At 38.6% G+C, this 18,005-nt stretch overlaps 1 protein-coding gene across 3 annotated transcripts in view; it reads right to left on the bottom strand.

Annotated features, from left to right (window-relative positions):
* Nucleotides 1–376: 376 nt before the first annotated feature.
* Nucleotides 377–18,005, bottom strand: part of LOC127414242 (FERM domain-containing protein 6-like) — a 42,011-nt gene continuing 24,382 nt past the window's right edge. For 2 of the 3 annotated variants that reach the window (XM_051652124.1, XM_051652125.1), the window contains exons 8-14: nucleotides 17,883–17,948; nucleotides 17,704–17,772; nucleotides 15,316–15,490; nucleotides 14,787–15,095; nucleotides 14,362–14,487; nucleotides 6,636–6,727; nucleotides 377–4,748 (exon numbers count right to left, since the gene is read on the bottom strand). In XM_051652124.1, the coding sequence (XP_051508084.1) occupies nucleotides 4,422–4,748; nucleotides 6,636–6,727; nucleotides 14,362–14,487; nucleotides 14,787–15,095; nucleotides 15,316–15,490; nucleotides 17,704–17,772; nucleotides 17,883–17,948 (1,164 nt within the window). In that variant the 3' untranslated portion in view covers nucleotides 377–4,421. Of the gene's footprint in view, nucleotides 4,749–6,635; nucleotides 6,728–14,076; nucleotides 14,195–14,361; nucleotides 14,488–14,786; nucleotides 15,096–15,315; nucleotides 15,491–17,703; nucleotides 17,773–17,882; nucleotides 17,949–18,005 lie in introns of those variants that run through there. The other variant, XM_051652126.1, reaches the window with a different exon arrangement.

The following is an 18,005-nucleotide window of genomic DNA, read 5'->3' as shown; positions in this document are numbered from 1 at the left end:
GCCGTCTGACCAAGGAATGAGTTGTTCCTGATACTCTCTAGCCATCTTTTGGGGAATATAAGTTTTCATAAGTTATTGTAAATATAAGTTATCAACACTTTGATAATATTATGATTTTATCTTCTGATGTTTGCCTATGCCTGTCTAAATACTGCAAATAAAGAAATACTCACCATTTTCACTGGCAAGTGATGTTGGAGTGCAGAATAAAAGCCGTTGTAAATAAAGGTGATCACAACCAGGCTTGGATTTCAAATCTATGAGAAGCTGAGATAGCAGCTTCAGTATCAGGACATCATCTTTCTTTGAGGCTGATTGGGTTTGTGGATCAGATACAGTATGTGCACAGCAGGCATTGATAATGAAGTGTGTTTAATACAGAACAAATAGATTTGCAATCGGCCATACAGTGTAACACACAGAGCATACTTACATTAGCATTCATACATCTGTAGTAGTGGTGTACATTATTCCAGATACATAGATAAAGATACAATTTTAAACTGCTTTGGCATCAGACAGGAACTTATCTTAATATTTATATATTTAAATTAACCATTATTTAAATAAACGAGATTCCACTCCACTACATGACAATAAAATTTATGTACAATGAAAAAAAAAAAAAGCCTGCAACCAGCATCAGCCATATTATTATTTTATAAATACTTGACAATTTGTGCTAGAATAAAGGAAATAAATAAATAAATAAAAAGGCTTCATTCTGCAAAATATACTTTATTTCTTTTGATTTTGGTGACCTGGACATAATTTCACCAGATTCCAAAAACTACTGTTTTTATACACATTTACCAAGCATCAGTCAATTGCAATGTAATGGGTTGTGTTCGAACATAGCATTATGAGTACCCTAAACCCATTATAGATCCTATGAGTCCTCTTTTAGTTATTTTGTTTCCTTCATTTTCAAGGTTATTCATAAACATATTCATGCAAAGACTGACTAATGGGATGTTCTGAATCTGGAGCGCTGACTGTGACAAAGACTTCTACCTTCTTCAAAGAACTGCACACAAAACAATGCGGGACAGATTTGCTTCCAAATGAAGGTACCTTTTATTGCAAACATTTGAGGACTTTGGCACCTGCAAGGCACAAAACACACTTGAATGAGGGGACAGAATCAAATGGGCCTGCAAAGATACTGGAAAAATCATTTCATTTTCAAATAGGGAATTCCTTTCACAGAAAGGAAAAGGTCTAGCTGCAAACACAAAGGGTAAACAGTACATGGAGTGGCAAATGACTCAGACAGACACCACTGCACAACAAATCATTCCATCAATCATATGGAGTGGAAAAAATTAACAATTAGACAGCTTCACAACTGATCAAGATGTGTAAAACGGCTATTTCCAATTCATTGCTGTGTTTCAAGGGGTGTTTTGGGGTGTAACAGAGAGATGAATGTGAAGACAGGTAGGGGCATCTATAGCTACTGTACTAGTGTTCAGCATAATGCACAAAGTCACATGACACAGAGGCCCATATGCACATGAGCTTTTAAATGCTGTTCATCCAAAGACCTCCAAATCACCCATCTAAAGGGGGAGGAGTTCAACGATAGGTGGGTTTCTTTGTCAAACAGAACTCTGCACTGACTTATGCTACATGATTAATAAAAAGTATCCTCAGATGTGATATGCTTCATTATGTTTAGTTTCTACCTTCCTTTGAACAAAGTGTGTAAACACACACACACATTCTCTTTCTCGTTTTGATGGAAGAAATGCATCTTGTAACCTTTTCATAAAGGGATAGTTCACCCAGAAATTAAAATTCTGTGATTTACTCACAGTCATGTTGTTCCAAACCCAAAGTGGTTGGGGACCAGGGGCTGTCAAGCTCCAAAAGGACAAAAAAGCAGCATAAAAGCTCTCAATACAACTCATGAACTATATTCCAAGTCTAAAGTTTATATTCTAAAGCCATATGATAGCTTTGTGTGAGTAACAGACTGAAATTTAAGTCATTATTTAATATAAATCTTGCTTGATAGCGGTGGTCACCATTCACTTTCATTGTATGGAAAATAGCAGCTTGGACATTCTGCTATTAATAACTCCTTTTGTTTTAAATAGAAGAAAGATAGTTAGATGGATTATAAAAGACATAAGGGTGAATAAATGACTATAGAATTTTCAATTTCAGGTGAACTGTTCCTTTAAGGTTTCTAATACTGTCTCCCAGTAACAGCTTAATACTGACAGGCAACACACCATTAAAATACACAGCAGTCATTCTTTATAAAACCACATATTAAGGTAATAACCGAGCAACTCCATACTCAAATTCCAGTTTGACAAATAAACAAAATGATCAGAGAGGGGAAAAAAAAAAAAACTGTTAAGGTATAAAAAAAGTCTATGGAAGACAAATTTATTTCCCCCTCGATCAGCTCCAGTTTCAGCTATGTGCAAACATTTTTTTTAAACAAGAGCCACGCCGGCCTGAAATCCCATCAGGCATTCATGCTACAGGGCGGCACACTCCAGCACTTGCCCTCTGATTATGATGCTCACATGATTCAGTTCCCACAATCCCAAAGAGCTCATTAGGTTTAGTGTTATTCTTGGAGACAAAAGTAGGGCGTTTTTCTTGGAGACGGGGGTGGTTGGTTTAATGGAAGACGTAAACAAGAGTGCAGAAACTTTAGTTTGTGTTCTAAGAACCTGCATAGTGTATTCAAGGCACTGAGGGTTTATTTAGGACAGCCAGTACCACACACACACACACACACACACACACACACACAAGACACACAAAGACACACAAAGACACACAAAGACACACACACGACTGGATGCTTTGGTAAGGCAGCTGTTTCTAGATTTTACACTTTTGGCATTAAAATGGTGCAGATTCTCTTGCTTGTTTTAGATACACACACACACATTAATACACACATATTAAAGTCCTTAAATGGTTAGATCTCCCAAAAATGACAATATGTGATCAGCATTTACTCACCCTCATGTCATTCCAAAGTCCTATTACTGTCTTTATTCTGTTTAACACAGAAGGTGAATTTTTGAAGAATATTCTAGTTACTCTTGTCCATATAATGAAACTGAATGAGGACCGGGGCTTAAAAGAGATAGTTCACTCAAAAATTATACATTTACTTACCCTCATGCAATCCCAGATGTGCATGACTTTCTTTCTTTTGCAGAACACAAACAAAAATTTTAAGAAGAATATTTCAGCTCATTCAATGCAACTGAATGGTGACCAGAACTCTGATGCTCCAAAATGCACGTAAAGGCAGAATAAAAGTAATCCAGTGGTTAATTCTTTATCTTCAGAAGCAATATGATAGGTGTGGGTGAGAAACAGATCAATATTTAAGTCCTTTTTTACTATAAATTCTCCTCCCTGCCCACTAGGTGGTGATATGCATGAAGAATGTGAATCGACAAAAACAAAAGAATATGAAAGTGGAGATTTATAGTAAAATGTTACTTAAATATTGATCTGTTTCTCACCCAAATATCGATTCTGAAGACATTGATTTAACCATTGGAGTCTTATGGATTACTTTTATGCTGCCTTTGTGCTTTTGGAGCTTAACATTTTTAGTCACCATTCACTTACATTGCGAGGACCTACAGAGCTGAAATATTCTTCTAAAAATCTTTGTTTACGTTCAGCAGAAGAAAGAAAGTCATGCACATCTGGGATGACATGAGGGTGAGTAAATTATGAGAGAATTTTCATTTTTGGGTGAACTATTCCAAGCTCCTTTCAAGCAAAAAATAAAATAAAAATAACCATAAAATATCATAAAGATGGAAAATCTTCTGAAACCATACAATAGTGAAATTTAAGTTGTTATTCTCTGATAATCTTTCCCTCCATTGAGCAGTTTTCGAATAATTCAGTCAGTAATTTGAACTCGAAAGCCATATCAATCTGATTCGTGACAAATCATTTAGATTGGTTTTGTGAACTGGATGAATCGATTCATTGAAAAGATTTGACTCATCATAAATCAGACATTGCTATTTCTCTCATGAATGCGCCAAAGAGAGCTGGTGTGGATAAGAAGGTTTTCAGTGAATAACAACTAACATTTTATTCGGTTCCACACACAAAACTAATATATGACTTCAGAAGATTTGGAATACAGAGCACAAGTTGTTCTTTCATGGTGATATTTTGTCATTTCAAAGCTTGTCAACCCTCATTCACTTTCATTATATGGAAGACTGACCTAGTTATTCTTAATCCAAAATCTTACCTTTTGTGTTTCCACTAAAGAAAGAAAGTCATACAGGTTTGTAACAATATGAGGATGAGTAAATTATGACAGAATTTTCATTTTTGGGTGAACTATCTCTTTTATAATAATGTCCTGTATTCTTTGTTTTGTTCTGGGGCTCTTTTTAGTACTCTTTGCCTCACACCACAAACTCTGGTTCTGCTTCTGTGGCCAGGTGCTCTGTGGTCAGATCCTCTCTGTCCAGATCCAGAGAGAAATGCTTGCTGGTTCTCTTGATAGTAAATGCGTTCTGGATATTCCGGATACCAGCACACTGCTCTGCAAGTCCCTGGTAACCACAGCCGACCTTGTCCACGAGGTCCGGCTCGCAGCCGAATGTATAACTGTGTGCGGTGTCCTGGCAAAGCTCCGCCCACTCCTGGCAGTTCCTTTGGAACATACGAACATCATCCAGTGATTGGCTATGTTGATCTGTGGAGCTTTGACCCTTCCTGCCCATCACCATCTAATAAAACAAAGAGAAAAAAAAAAGGTATTCAGCACATGAAACAACCAAGCTGCATTTAACACAAAATCACAGACTACGCTAACTCTCAACTAACCCTAAAATCTCAGAGAGCGGTTAGCTGTACACTCACATGAATTCTCAGATGAGAAACGACAAATGCTGTTGGGTGTAGGGTAAGGCTGCCCTAAACAAATACTGTTAAGAGGAAATGGGATTACCAGCACTGTTAAAAGAGATTACAGGATTACTCAACAGAAGATACAGCTCAGTATACAGAGTTGATGCCTTCTTGCATATCAGATGCTCTGTTTAAAGGGATAGATCACCCCAAAAAATGACATTTTGTCATCATTTTCTCAATCTCACGTCAATCCAAATTTGTATGACTTTTTTTTTTGAGTGGATTATAAAGGAGTTATCTAGCAGAACATCCAAGTGGCTCATTTCCATTTAATTAAAGTGAATGGTGACTACAGCTGTGTGTTCCACAGAAGAAAAAGTTTGGAACAACAAGAGGGTGAGTAAATTATGACAAAAATCTCATTTTGGGATGAACAACCCCTTGAGTTAATTTACAACCCCATAGTTTATTAGAATAGAATAGAATCTTTATTTATCCCCATAGGGAAACTGGTTTTGCAGTGTACCTTTTGGCAATTTACAATATTCTCACAATACATCGGTAGTCAATTAACAGCGGAAATGAGTTGGAAACCACTCATGTGTGTAAATAAGGGGTGTAACAATTCATCGATCTGGATCTGTGTATCGATCCAATAACCAACAATCCAAAGTTACCAATACAATGTGTAAATATCGATATGGATTTTTTTTTAATATGTACCTTTATTTTAATACTCTCATGTCAGCCACATCTGTATGCGTTTCCGTCAGACAATGAAGCAAACGTATTACATTAATTTCACTTTATGAGTGCTAAATACGCTTTTCATGTGGGACACGCATGTGCGGGGGTCTTTGAAGCCAAATTGTGCTCAACCGGGCTTCCCATGAAATGCGAGCTCCATTGACAGGATCCGTGCGAGCGCATCAACCGGGCACTCCTTAAAATGCGAACTCTCATGACAAACGCAGAGCGGCTCACATGTGTGATTAATTCGGGCTTCCATCGATATCGTTGCGCATGTGACTCATTTGAATTTTACATGAGAATTTGCTATTTTAAAGTACCACGGAGAAGTTCAACCATGTGAAACATCTTGACAACGCCGACATTCTGAACAGCACTAACGAGGGAAGGAGAAACACCTGCTGCACCTCCAGCACCAGTTATAAGACTTTAAACATCTACACAGCAACATCCTTACTAACATTTATCCCAGTTAACGTAACAAAATTTTTCTTTACAACTGTGGAAGTTGTAGCCAAGAAAACCACTGATAGCACAGATAGTCATGGGTATGTAAGTATTTTGAATGGGATTATACTGAAAAATAAGTTGCAATCAAACGATTGATGATTACTTGTGTGAGACGTTATTTTTTATGTTATTATCTGTATCATTTTTTCAAAATCTGAAGTACCTTATTTTGTTGTGGATGTCCCAATGTGGATATTAATTTGCACATTTCAGAGAGCTCACAAAAATATTCAAATTATATTTTGGTTGCATTTGAGGGCAAACATTTCTTTATTGATTGTGTAAAATAGCCACATAATATCGGAATATCAATCGCAGGGCCCTGAATCGAATCAAATACTTTGAAGTATCGGCAAATATCGGACCGCAGGCCAAGAGATGCATAGAAGATCGTATCGTGATGAAACGGCCGATTTACACCCTAGTGTAAATGTATTTGTGTTATGCTTGTGTGTAGGTGCAGGCTGTGTGTGTGTGTGTGTGTGTGTGTGTGTGTGTGTCACCTGGGGGAGACATTCAATGCTCTGGCCTCTCATTCTCACTACCGTCTCTGACGAGCTGGATGTGGAAGAACTGACTTCCTTCACCACTAACCCTGAAAATCACAGACATATAAAACATCAAACATACATCAAAAGCTGCGATGGTTAATAGATGGTTGATGCATGTACCCATACTCTCAAAAAGAGCTTGAATAAAAAGACTGAACCATAAACTGTTGTGTTGGCCACCTAAATTACCAACACAAGAGTAGTCTTTCATTTGACCTGAGCAGCTCTAGTACAGCAGAATTAGATTGACAAACTGACTTGGAAAGATGGCACTGAAAGGTCACTGGGCGAACCATTCAACTGCTAATGCCTGTCTTTAGAGATTACATTGCTGTGATCATGAATTTAAACACCTGTCAGTAACAGGTGTTGTTAAAGCACATGAATCCTCTAATTAAAAGGAGCGTTGTTGTATACTTTATTCTTGGCATTGAGTTGTCACCTGTAACTGGGTGAATCTTATGAAAACATGTCTAGGTCACAATTCATCCCAAATAAAAAAAAATAAAAAAAAGGTATTTATATTTAGCATTAAGAAAATGAAGGACGTGTGAACGGCGAGCTCTGCGCCCTTTGCTAGTTTTAACACTATTAATGTCATAAACCGGTGAGATTCGATACACTCTGTTCCATAACTGTTCTAGGACGATAATATGTCAAAGAATTAAAAATCCTCAGGATCTGGAGACATTAAAAGACGCTTACGTGCTCAAGCTGACACCCCAGCGGAGGCCTCGAGCCCGGGAATCGATATGGTCAGAGAAATGAGGGACATTTGGCCAGAAATGTTGAACATGTCAGCAATGCTGACGAAGGTCGTTGCTGACTTGGAGGATCTTGCTGTAATACGTCGGTCGATCACTGCCATGGAGATGAAATTCAAGAGTGGTTATAAGAGTGGGGCATGTCGAGAAATGGATCGATTATCTGAAGTCACTGGAGAGGAATTATCTGCTAATCCGTTAGCGACCATGGTGGATTTGGAGCATGTCTGGGAGAAATATGGGGATATGGGGAACCATAGCTGTCGGAATAACGTCCAAATCGTTGGGATTCCTGAGGCTGAAGAGGGTCAGGATATGGTGAAATTCCTGGATGGGCTCTTTCCGAGTCTGCTCGACATAACAAGCCATAAGCTGGAAATCGAGCGAGTTCACAGGTTTCTGGCTCGGCGATCTGCTGAGGGAGACAGAATTTGGCCATCAATTCTAGCCAAATTTCTGAGATCATCCGATAAAGGTCTCGTGTTACGCAAGGCGAGGAGTAAACGAAGGCTTTCTTGGAAGAACCACAGCATTTTCTTGTTCTCAGACTTTGCGAATTCGACAAGAGAGAAGCGTGATCGATTCAAGGAATGCAAGAAACTCTTACATCAATGGAAGGCTGCTTTTGCACTGATGCTCCTGGCCAAATTGAGAATAGATGCTAAGGATGGCCATAAAATATTCATATGTCCTCAACAAGCGATGTCCTTCATAATGTCAATGGAGTAAGTTATTTTGTGACACTCACGTTGCAGCCGAGTGGACATACACACTGAACATTCACTTGACTGTCCGAGGAAACTGAGCGCCTTTTTTGTTTTGTTTTTTGTGCTTGTTCCACCTAGTGGCTGGAGTTTGTTTTGTGGAGGAACACACCTTCGGGACAGTTATGTGGATGAATCTACACGTTCTTTATGTTTATTCTGCCTATTGGCTGGAGTTTGTTTTATAGATTATATTTTGTTGTGTAATTCTGTCTCACAAAATTTGTATAGAAACACCGGACTTGAGCAATCCGACGGCAAAGTTGTCGCGTGGGCGATCTTTATCATTTAAAGATAAATTAGGAAGAGTCATTATTGTTTTAGCAGAACTTCAAGGGCAAAGTCTTATTTTGGCTACTATATACGCACCTAAAGCTGATGATCAGGGCTTTTTTATAGATCTGGAAGGGATTTTGCAAGCCACTGGCACCCCTCATAATATAATATTGGGAGGAGACTTTAATCTATTGATGGACTCAGTCCTTGATCATAGTGAAGAAAAAGTGTGTAACCCCCCTAGAGCAACATTGTCACGCAGGATGTGTAAAAATCTTGGTCTTACAGATATTTGGAGACTTTTGAACCCATCTGGTAGGGACTATAATTTTTTTTTCATCAGTCCATAAGATTTATTCTAGAATAGATTTGTTTTTTTGATATCCAAGTCCCTCATTTCATCTGTTGTTGATTGCTCAAATGGAAACATTTTAGTCTCAGATCACACCCTTGTTTAGAGGTGTTACCACATATGGAATATCAAGAGGAAATCATATAGTTGGTGCTTTAATGCATCCCTTTTGCAAAATCCTGAATTTCAACAAATGTTAAAGGCTGAAATCAATGTTTATATGGAGACCAACTGGTCCTCAGTATCCTCTGTGGGCATGGCTTGGGAGGCACTTAAGGCGGTTCTTAGGGGCCGGATCATACAGTATGCCTCATTCACCAAAAAATCCAAAGCACGAGAACTCGTGGAATTGGAAGGGAATATTAAAAGTGCCGAGGCAGGGACCTGGGTAGCTCAGCGGGTGTTGAAGCTGACTACCACACCTGGAGTCATGAGTTCGAATCCAGGGTGTGCTGAGTGACTCTAGCCAGGTCTCCTAAGCAACCAAATTGGCCCGGTTGCTAAGGAGGGTAGAGTCACATGGGGTAACCTTCTCGTGGTCACGATTAGTGGCTCTCGCTCTCAATGGGGTGCGTAGAATAGCATTAGCCTCCACATGCGGAGTCTCCGCGGTGTCATGCACAATGGAGCTAAATGATAAAATGCGCAGATTGACTGTCTCAGAAGCGGAGGCAACTGAGACTTGTCCTCCGACACCCGGATTGAGGTCAGTAACCGCACCACCACGAGGACCTACTAAGTAGTGGGAATTGGGCATTCAAATTGGGAGAAAAGGGGATAATAAAATAAAATAAAAAAAAGTGCAGAGGCAGAGCTCAAGTTCCGAATGTCGTCTGATAACCTCAGAGAAATGACCTGATTGAAATACAGATATAATACTATTTTGTCACGGAAGGTGAAGTTTTAGCTATTCAGGGCAAGACAGTCATACTTTGAGTCGGGGGACAAGGCAGGGAAGCTTTTGGCTAGATATATAAAGCAGAGAGTATCTTTTTCTGCCATTCCCTCAGTGAAATCTGCTGGTGGTGAAATATTTTCCTCAGCCATTGATATTAATAATGCTTTTAAAGAATTCTATCTTAATTTCTATAGTTCCATGTCTTCGTCTACTGATGAAGATATTAGAAACTTTGGGGAACCATTATAACTCCTTAAACTGACGACTGAGCAAAATAATTCTCTTGATTCTGAGATAAACTTGGAGGAGCTTGGCGAGGTAATTAAGGCCTTGCTTACAGGCAAGGCTCCAGGGCCAGACAGTTTTTTTTTTTATTTTTTATTTTTTATAGATCTTATGCTACAGGACTGGCTCCACTTTTGTTAGAAGTTTATACGGAATCATTAAAGAATGGAAAGCTTCCGCCAACCATGACACAAGCCCGGATCAGTCCAATTTCCCTGATCCAGGTAGACGTTAAAATATTGTCAAAAATTTTGGCTAACCAATTAAGTAAAGTTATGACATCTCTTATACATATACAGTCCTGTGCAAAAGTCTTAGGCATATAAGATGTTACACAAAAGCATTTGTCTTAAGATGGTTATTTATATCTTCAGCTTTAGTGTGTCAATAGGAAATATAAATGTTAGGCTCCCAAACATTTCTTTTGCAAATAGAAAAGATTAGAATAAAAGAACAGGGAGCCCTGCAACAGATGTCATGGCCCCCACAAAGCCCCCCACTGAACATCGTGTCTGAGATTACATAAAGAGAAAGAAGAACTGTGGAGAATTCTCCAAGAAGCTTGGCTGTAGATCAGGTGGGGTTTATTCAAGGCTGCAGCTCTTCTGATAACATTAGGCGTTTCATCAACATCATGTGGGCAGTGGCTAACGATCAGACTCCGGTCACTGCCATCTCACTTGACGCTGAAAAAGCGTTTGATATGGTAGAATGGGATTATCTTTTTAAGATTTTGGAAATATACGGGTTCGGGAATACTTTTATTGGATGGATTAAGTTACTTTATAGACACCTGGTAGCGGCGGTACAAATAAATGGATTAATTTCAGATTATTTTACTCTGGATGGGGCACTTGGCAGTGTTGCTCTCTTTCCCCATTATTGTTCTGTCTTGCCCTGGAACTAGAGGTCTTCACGGGTCCAAAGGTTTGTGTCCGAACCCAAAGAGACTCGGAAATGTACTACCCGAACCCAAACCGAACCCTTCTATTATTTGAAAGCTTGGACCCGTACCCATGCAGAACCGAGAAATGCCAGACCCGGACCGGACCCATCTATTATTTGAAAGCTGGGACCTGGACCCGGCCAGGAGACACAGACTCAATCGACACCGATTTCACAGCTGATTGCTATTAACAAGTTATGATAACAAAACTTTGTGTCTTACCTAATGTAACGTTAGTTGCCTTCTCCCCGTGCCTGGCTGTGACGCATATAATCCACCCTCCTTGCCAAGAAAGTTGGTCAAATGCATCCAGGTTTTCTGTGATTCCCCTCTCTTGTTGTTTGAAACAGCATAACTAATCCACTCATTATTTCAGCTTCAAAAGTCCACTTGCTATCACGGTGACCGATGACAAACACGACTTGTTTCGAATCAGTTTTGCAGTTTTTTTGTATCTCGCATAAGATAACTTAGATCGTTTGCCCTTTTGAACTATAATAACGATTGCTCATTCATTGCCATGGCTGCTAACGTTAGCATTGCTATTTTGCTATCGTGTGCCTTAACTCCGCTCTGCCTCTGACGTCACTCAGCTCGTTGTGGTGAACCTTTCCGTTTTTCACCTCATTTCCCGCCCGCACTTTCTCATCCTAATTTTACAATGTTGCAACTTTGTTACAACACACACACACACACACACACACACACACACACAGCACCATCATCATCAGTGCTGTCTGATCACAGCCGGGTGTTCTCGGATCGACTCGGGTATTACACAATGTTAAACTGACCCGGGACCCGCAACAATAGAATGGGATCCGACCCGGACCCGGTTGACCGTATAAAACATGGATCCGAACCCATACGGGTCCCGGGTCGGATCTCGGGTCTTTGGGTTAGGGTGGACCCGTGAAGATCTCTACCTGGAACCATTAGCAGCCGCGATAAGAAAGGAGGATGATTTTCCATGGGTGGTGGCAGGAGGTATGGCGCATAAGCTTTTGCTTTACGCAAATTATGTTTTATTATTCTGTGATTGGGAAGGTTAATGTTATTAAAATGAATTGTATTCCAAAATTCAACTACCTGCTACAATCTCTCCCTGTAGATTTCCCTCTCTCTTATTTCAAGCAATTTGATAGCATAGCGAAGTCCTTCATTTGGAATGGTAAACGTCCCAGATTACATTTCAATAAGTTACATAGGCTGATTGACAGGTAAGTGTTCTCGAGCTTCGGACATCCTCTCTATTGGAATCTTAACACATTTTTCATGAGCAAAAGCTTCCAGCTCATTGACATTCTTTGGTTTCTGTGCTCCCACTGCTTCCTTCAAATCCCATCAAAGATTTTCAATGGGATTTTAATGCGGGACTGAGTGGGCCATTCAAAGTCATTCCATCCCTGAACCAGGCTTTGGACATCTTGGATGAATCGTTGGCATTATTGTCTTTTGGGAAAGTCCAGTGATCATCAAGCTTCTATTTACACACTGAAAGCATCACATTCTTTGCCTAAATGGCCTGATAGTCTAAAGAATCCATGGTGCCAGACACACAGTCAGGGTAACATCCCCATAACAGGACTGACCCACCTCCATGCTTGACTGTGGGGATGGTGTGGTTATCTTTCTTACTCCAGACATACTGCCGACCATGGGTCTAAAACTCAGTTTCAGTTTAGTCTCATACATCCATTAAACCTTCTCCCAGGACTCCACAGGCCTTTCCAAATTCCTTTTTGAATATTCAAGTCAAATTCTCCTTCGTGATTTTTTGCTTTTTCTCACACCCAGGAAGGTTGCTGTTTTATCATATTTTTTGTAAATGTACGAATGGTGCAGCCAACCTTGTCTATTGGAAATTGGGGAAGTGCCTAGGAAATGTACTTGAAGCCATGGCCTTTCTTGTGTAATGAAATAATCTCCTCTATTAGCTTTTGTGAGAGCTCATTTTTCTTTGCATTATTTGCATAGAAATATAATACATATTTGCTTTACGACACTAAACTTACATTTTAAATTTAAATGTGTCATTATAGAGTGTGGGCTTAATTGTGTTTTAAAACAATACATTTTATAGCCTTACATACTTAAGAGACAGCTACATATAACAGGGGTTGAATAATTATGACATGGCTGGAAATTGGGCATTCTAATTTGGGGAAATGGGGATTAAAAAATAATCTATATTGCGATTGTTCAAATGAAGACTGCGATGCAACGGAAAATGTATAACTTTCCCAGCAAAAATTTCAAGCAGTACAACAAATACTACCATTATGTATGAATAATTTAAAGATATGTATTTTGTTCACACTACAGTAATGATAGAGATTTTTTTTGTGCAAGTTTCTTCAAAAAAGTTTTTATTTTATATGTCACAATGCAAAAAGTCAAGTCATTTTTATTTGTATAGCGCCTTATATTTGTATAACACACATCATTTCAAAGCAGCTTTACAGAAAATCATGCATTAACAGAAAATGAAACCGTAATATCTATAAAGTCATCATTGTGTAGTTTGATTAAATACGATTATGAAGTGTATAAAAAATAAGTAATTAAATAATAATTGTATTTAGAAACCCAGTGAGCAAGTCTAAGGCGACTGTGGCAAGGAACACAAAACTCCATAAGATGTTGGTTAATGGAGAAAAATTAATTTGGGAGAAACCAGGCTCACTGTGGGGTCCAGTTCCCCTCTGGCTAACAGCATGAATATAATGCCAGTATTAGTTATTTATGTGCAGTGCAAGTCGTGGTTTAAAATTATTAAGCTAAGTAAGTGTTAAGGGCCAGTGTTTAAACAAAGATTTTGTAAGAACTGTAAGATTAATGAAAATGTCTTTGAAGTTTATCCTGGATTAACTACAGAAGTTCATATAGATGGATTGTCCTTTGTTAGTCGACTGATGAATGCTTTTGTTGGCAATTTATTGATGTCTATGTATTCCATTTTAAGAGTGTAGTCCATCATCAGACCAAGGTGATGCTGGCCGAGATCAGTGAGGTGCTTTGCAGTTAAAAAATAAATAAATAAATAAATATATATATATATATATATATATATATATATATATATATATATATACACATTAGACTTACATTTTTTTTTTTAAATCAACATGAAACAGCATTCACAACCCATTTTACTTTCGTAATCTGACGTACTAAAAAAATTTAAGGCAGGACTAAATTGGGGATGAGGAATTGGTGATGTCATCTGAAATGGAAAGTATAAAATAGGTATAAAATAGGCTTCATTTTCTCTAAGCAAAATATAATTTTGAAATGTCTTTCTTTTGATTTTTGGAGTGAAATGTGACCCAGACATTTTCTTGACAGGTTTAGTGAGATTCTGTGCGCATGTGACTGCATGCTTGTACATACCGGAGCAGCCATTGTTGATTGCTGACGTCAGCATGTCCTCTGTTATGTGGATACACAGATCCTGATTGAGTTTCAAATCATCAAGATCTTCACAACCTTTTGGATCATCAACCAACATCTCGATCTCTAAAGAACACATAAATATTCAGTATTAACAGCTACTGCCTCAACTACTATATACACCAAGAGATTTGACATTTAAGTTCACCAGTACTAACTCTGCGTAAGTGATTGTGTTAGTACTGGTATACATTTATCTACTATAACTGTAATTAAGATTAAGATTAGTGCAGGTAAGCTTTGATCAATAATGCTATTTAATCCTATTTTATTATTAATGCTGTTATTAATAAAGTCACGAGACTTTGAGTTATAGTTTTCCTGGGAGGAAAGTGTATTGATCAGTGTGTGTGTGTGTGTCCTACCGTCTTCATCCAGGCAGTGCTCCTTGCAGTTGCTCTCGATGCCAGATGTGCGCGTGCTGGCGTGGCTTGTGTTGGAAGAGGAGTGTGTTCTCAGTGGTCGGTGTGGTGTGTTTGTGGGGGTTCGGAAACTGTCTGTGTCGATGCCAGATGTGCGGGAGCTGCCATGACTCGTGGTGGAGTGTCGTGAAAATGGATTTGGTCGTGATGTGCTGCCCGCACTGCTGCCACTGGCAAGTGACCGCTGATCCAAATGATCCATGTCTGCCTCCAGAGCATCACTGATATATGACTCCCTGTACTGTTTCTTCTCTGAGAACACACACAGTTTAATAATGTATATTTACACTATAGGCCCTTCTTAAAACAAAACAAGAATAATTCTATAACAACAGTTAAAAAGTGATTGTTAAATCACAAAACTCAAACCTGTTATTTTGGTTACTTAACATAAATGTCTGAATGTTCTTTCAATTGTTGACCTAACAAAGGTATCAGCTCTCTTTGTTAACACACTATCTCTTCAAGATACCTTCATTTTCCTCTAGACGTCGAACCTGTTTGAGCACAGGTTGTAGGTTCATATACAGTCGGTGGCTGTTGCTGAGCAGTTGCAGAAGATGTCGTGAACGCAGAGGACAGCCAGTGTAGTAGATAAGCTTTCTGGCTGAGGGCAAACCATCAGGAAGAATCTCAAACCTCTTCCCCTGTGAAAAGGAAACATGTGGATGGTTCAGATTCAGGTGTGGAAAATTAGCAGCATGCAGTGCACTGTAATACTGGAAATTATTATTTATATTATAATCCTTCAAGTCAATGTGACTTGGAATTTAAGGACTGGGAAATTTAAAGGAATATTCCAGGTTCAATACAAGTTAAGCTCAATCGACAGCATTTGTGGCATAATGTGGGCACTTATAATGGAAGTGAATGGGGTTAATTTTTGGAGAGTTTAAAAGGCAGAAATCTAAAGCTTATAATTTTATAAAAGCGCTTACATTAATTCTGTTAAAACTCATGAGCTGTAAAGTTGTTTAAATTGTAATTTTTACAGTCATTTTAGGGTTTGTTGACATCACATCGTCATGGCAAGTTGTAAAATTGACTATAACTTTACACAGAAAAGGTTTGTAAGCGATTTTATCACATTAAAATCATGTTTACATCTTGTGGCTATACTTTTGAAAAAGTGAGTATTTTAACATTCAAAAATTGGCCCTTAATAACTTTCATTGTATGTGCCTCACTGTAACCCAGACTTTTGCTTTTTTTAAAGAAAAGGAGAGACAAGTCGAAGTTATTTTTTGTGGTAATCAGCATTATTGCAACAAATGCTGTTGATTGAGCTTAACTTTTATTGAACCCGGAATATTCCTTTAATGTGTTCATTTCTGTGATTAATAGTTGACTGTTCAACACGTAAAAATTATATATATTAAATGATATTAGTATCCATTTTTTTATGTTTTTCCCCACTTTCCTGCCAATTTTAGCCACAGGAGGTACACGCTCAACTCGACTGCACATCCTAGCAAAGAAACTGATTGTGGGGAGCAGTGCACGCTTATTCATTACACGCGACGCAAGTCCCAGCATAATAAACACAAGAGTGGATTTGCTGTATGGAGAATGGAGACTTCCCCGCAAGCTGTGAACCACACGTGCAAGAGATACGGGAAAGCTTCTGTATCTCTTCGCATCACCTGTAAACACTTACTCGCTATCATCTGAAACAGTCAGTCAAAAGCGAAAACCGTGCAAGAGAGACCCAGCGTGTGCGCTCGAGACTGAACGGCAGCCAGAAAAAATTATGGTTTTGAGATTTTAAACTTCAGCAAATAAAACTTCAGCATTCAATTTGTTTTATTTCCATGTTGTATGCATTCTATCTAACAGGGGCGGACTGGGAAGAGAAATTGGCCCTGGATTTTACATAGAAACCGGCCCAAAAGTTGTTGAGCTGGGGGGGAGGGGCGGGTGGTGTGGGTTGGGGTTGTCCCCGTCCTTTTCTGCATATCACGGCGCAGTTTTGTGGCCCGTTCGGCATAACGCGGTAGCCCGTTTCAGCTTATCACCACCTGTTCGGCCCTATTTTGTGGCTGGCCCACCGGGAAAAGTCCCGATTCTCCCTATGGCCAGTCCGCCCATGCTATCTAATAATGCATTGGCAGTGTACACTTAAGTTCAGATTGATATCCACTGAAAAATGACAGAATATTTTGCCAACTTTTAATTACAGCATGTCCACTGATATTATGACATGTATACTGTACATAAACTTGCATCAAATATTTATACCTGTAAAAATGTGTCTAACTAACTCTATCCACAAAAACCTTTTTAACATGTTCATATTTAAATAATTAAAATAAATGATGACTAACCAAGTTCTTTGAGACAAAGTACATAGATTTATAATTATATTTTGTTGTTTGTTTTAATGTACCATGTTTAATTGCTATTAATTACTTTACACATTTTAATAGATTCACAGCCCTACATGAAATCAAATGTGACCCGACTTAATTTCTTAATACATGTTCCTGGTCTATTTGTGAACATTTGTGAACAAATCATTGGTGCAACTTTCCATTTCAGATGACATCACCAATTCCTCATCCCTAATTTAGTCCTGCCTTAAATTTTTTTAGTACGTCAAGATTACGAAAGTAAAATGGGTTGTGAATGCTGTTTCATGTTGATTTAAAAAAAAAAATGTAAGTCTAATGTCAATCAATCATACTTCGTATCAGGTACGCCATCAAATTAGCAAGAAATGTTTTCACGTGCTTGTGCAGATTTAGCATTTCAGCAATGGGCAAAACACACAATCTACTGTGTGTAGATAAACATACTGTATCTCAACTCAATATTTATGGTACAAAAATAAATTATACTAGTAGAACATTGTAATACTGACCACAAACACCAGTTTTCCCACATTGGTCCAGGGAAAATCATACAAGAGCTGCCTGACAGTTCCCACATTCTGAAAAACCAAAGACTCATTACATCATAGAAATACACAATATATGCAGCTCTAAAGAAGAGAAGTATTCCAAGAAGTTATGCATAACCTCACACAACATAAAAACATACCTGAAAAATCTGAATCCCACGTAAAGTGAGTCCCAGTGTTAAAGAGGCCTCCAACTCTTTCTTATCCTGGCAAAAAGGAAATTTCACATTATGGTCAAAAATAAATTTCACACTCACACACAC

Source organism: Myxocyprinus asiaticus, chromosome 23 (assembly GCF_019703515.2).
Source record: "Myxocyprinus asiaticus isolate MX2 ecotype Aquarium Trade chromosome 23, UBuf_Myxa_2, whole genome shotgun sequence".
NCBI lineage: Eukaryota > Metazoa > Chordata > Actinopteri > Cypriniformes > Catostomidae > Myxocyprinus > Myxocyprinus asiaticus.
Note: the sequence above shows the minus strand (reverse complement) of the source record. Positions and strands in the feature narration are given on the sequence as shown.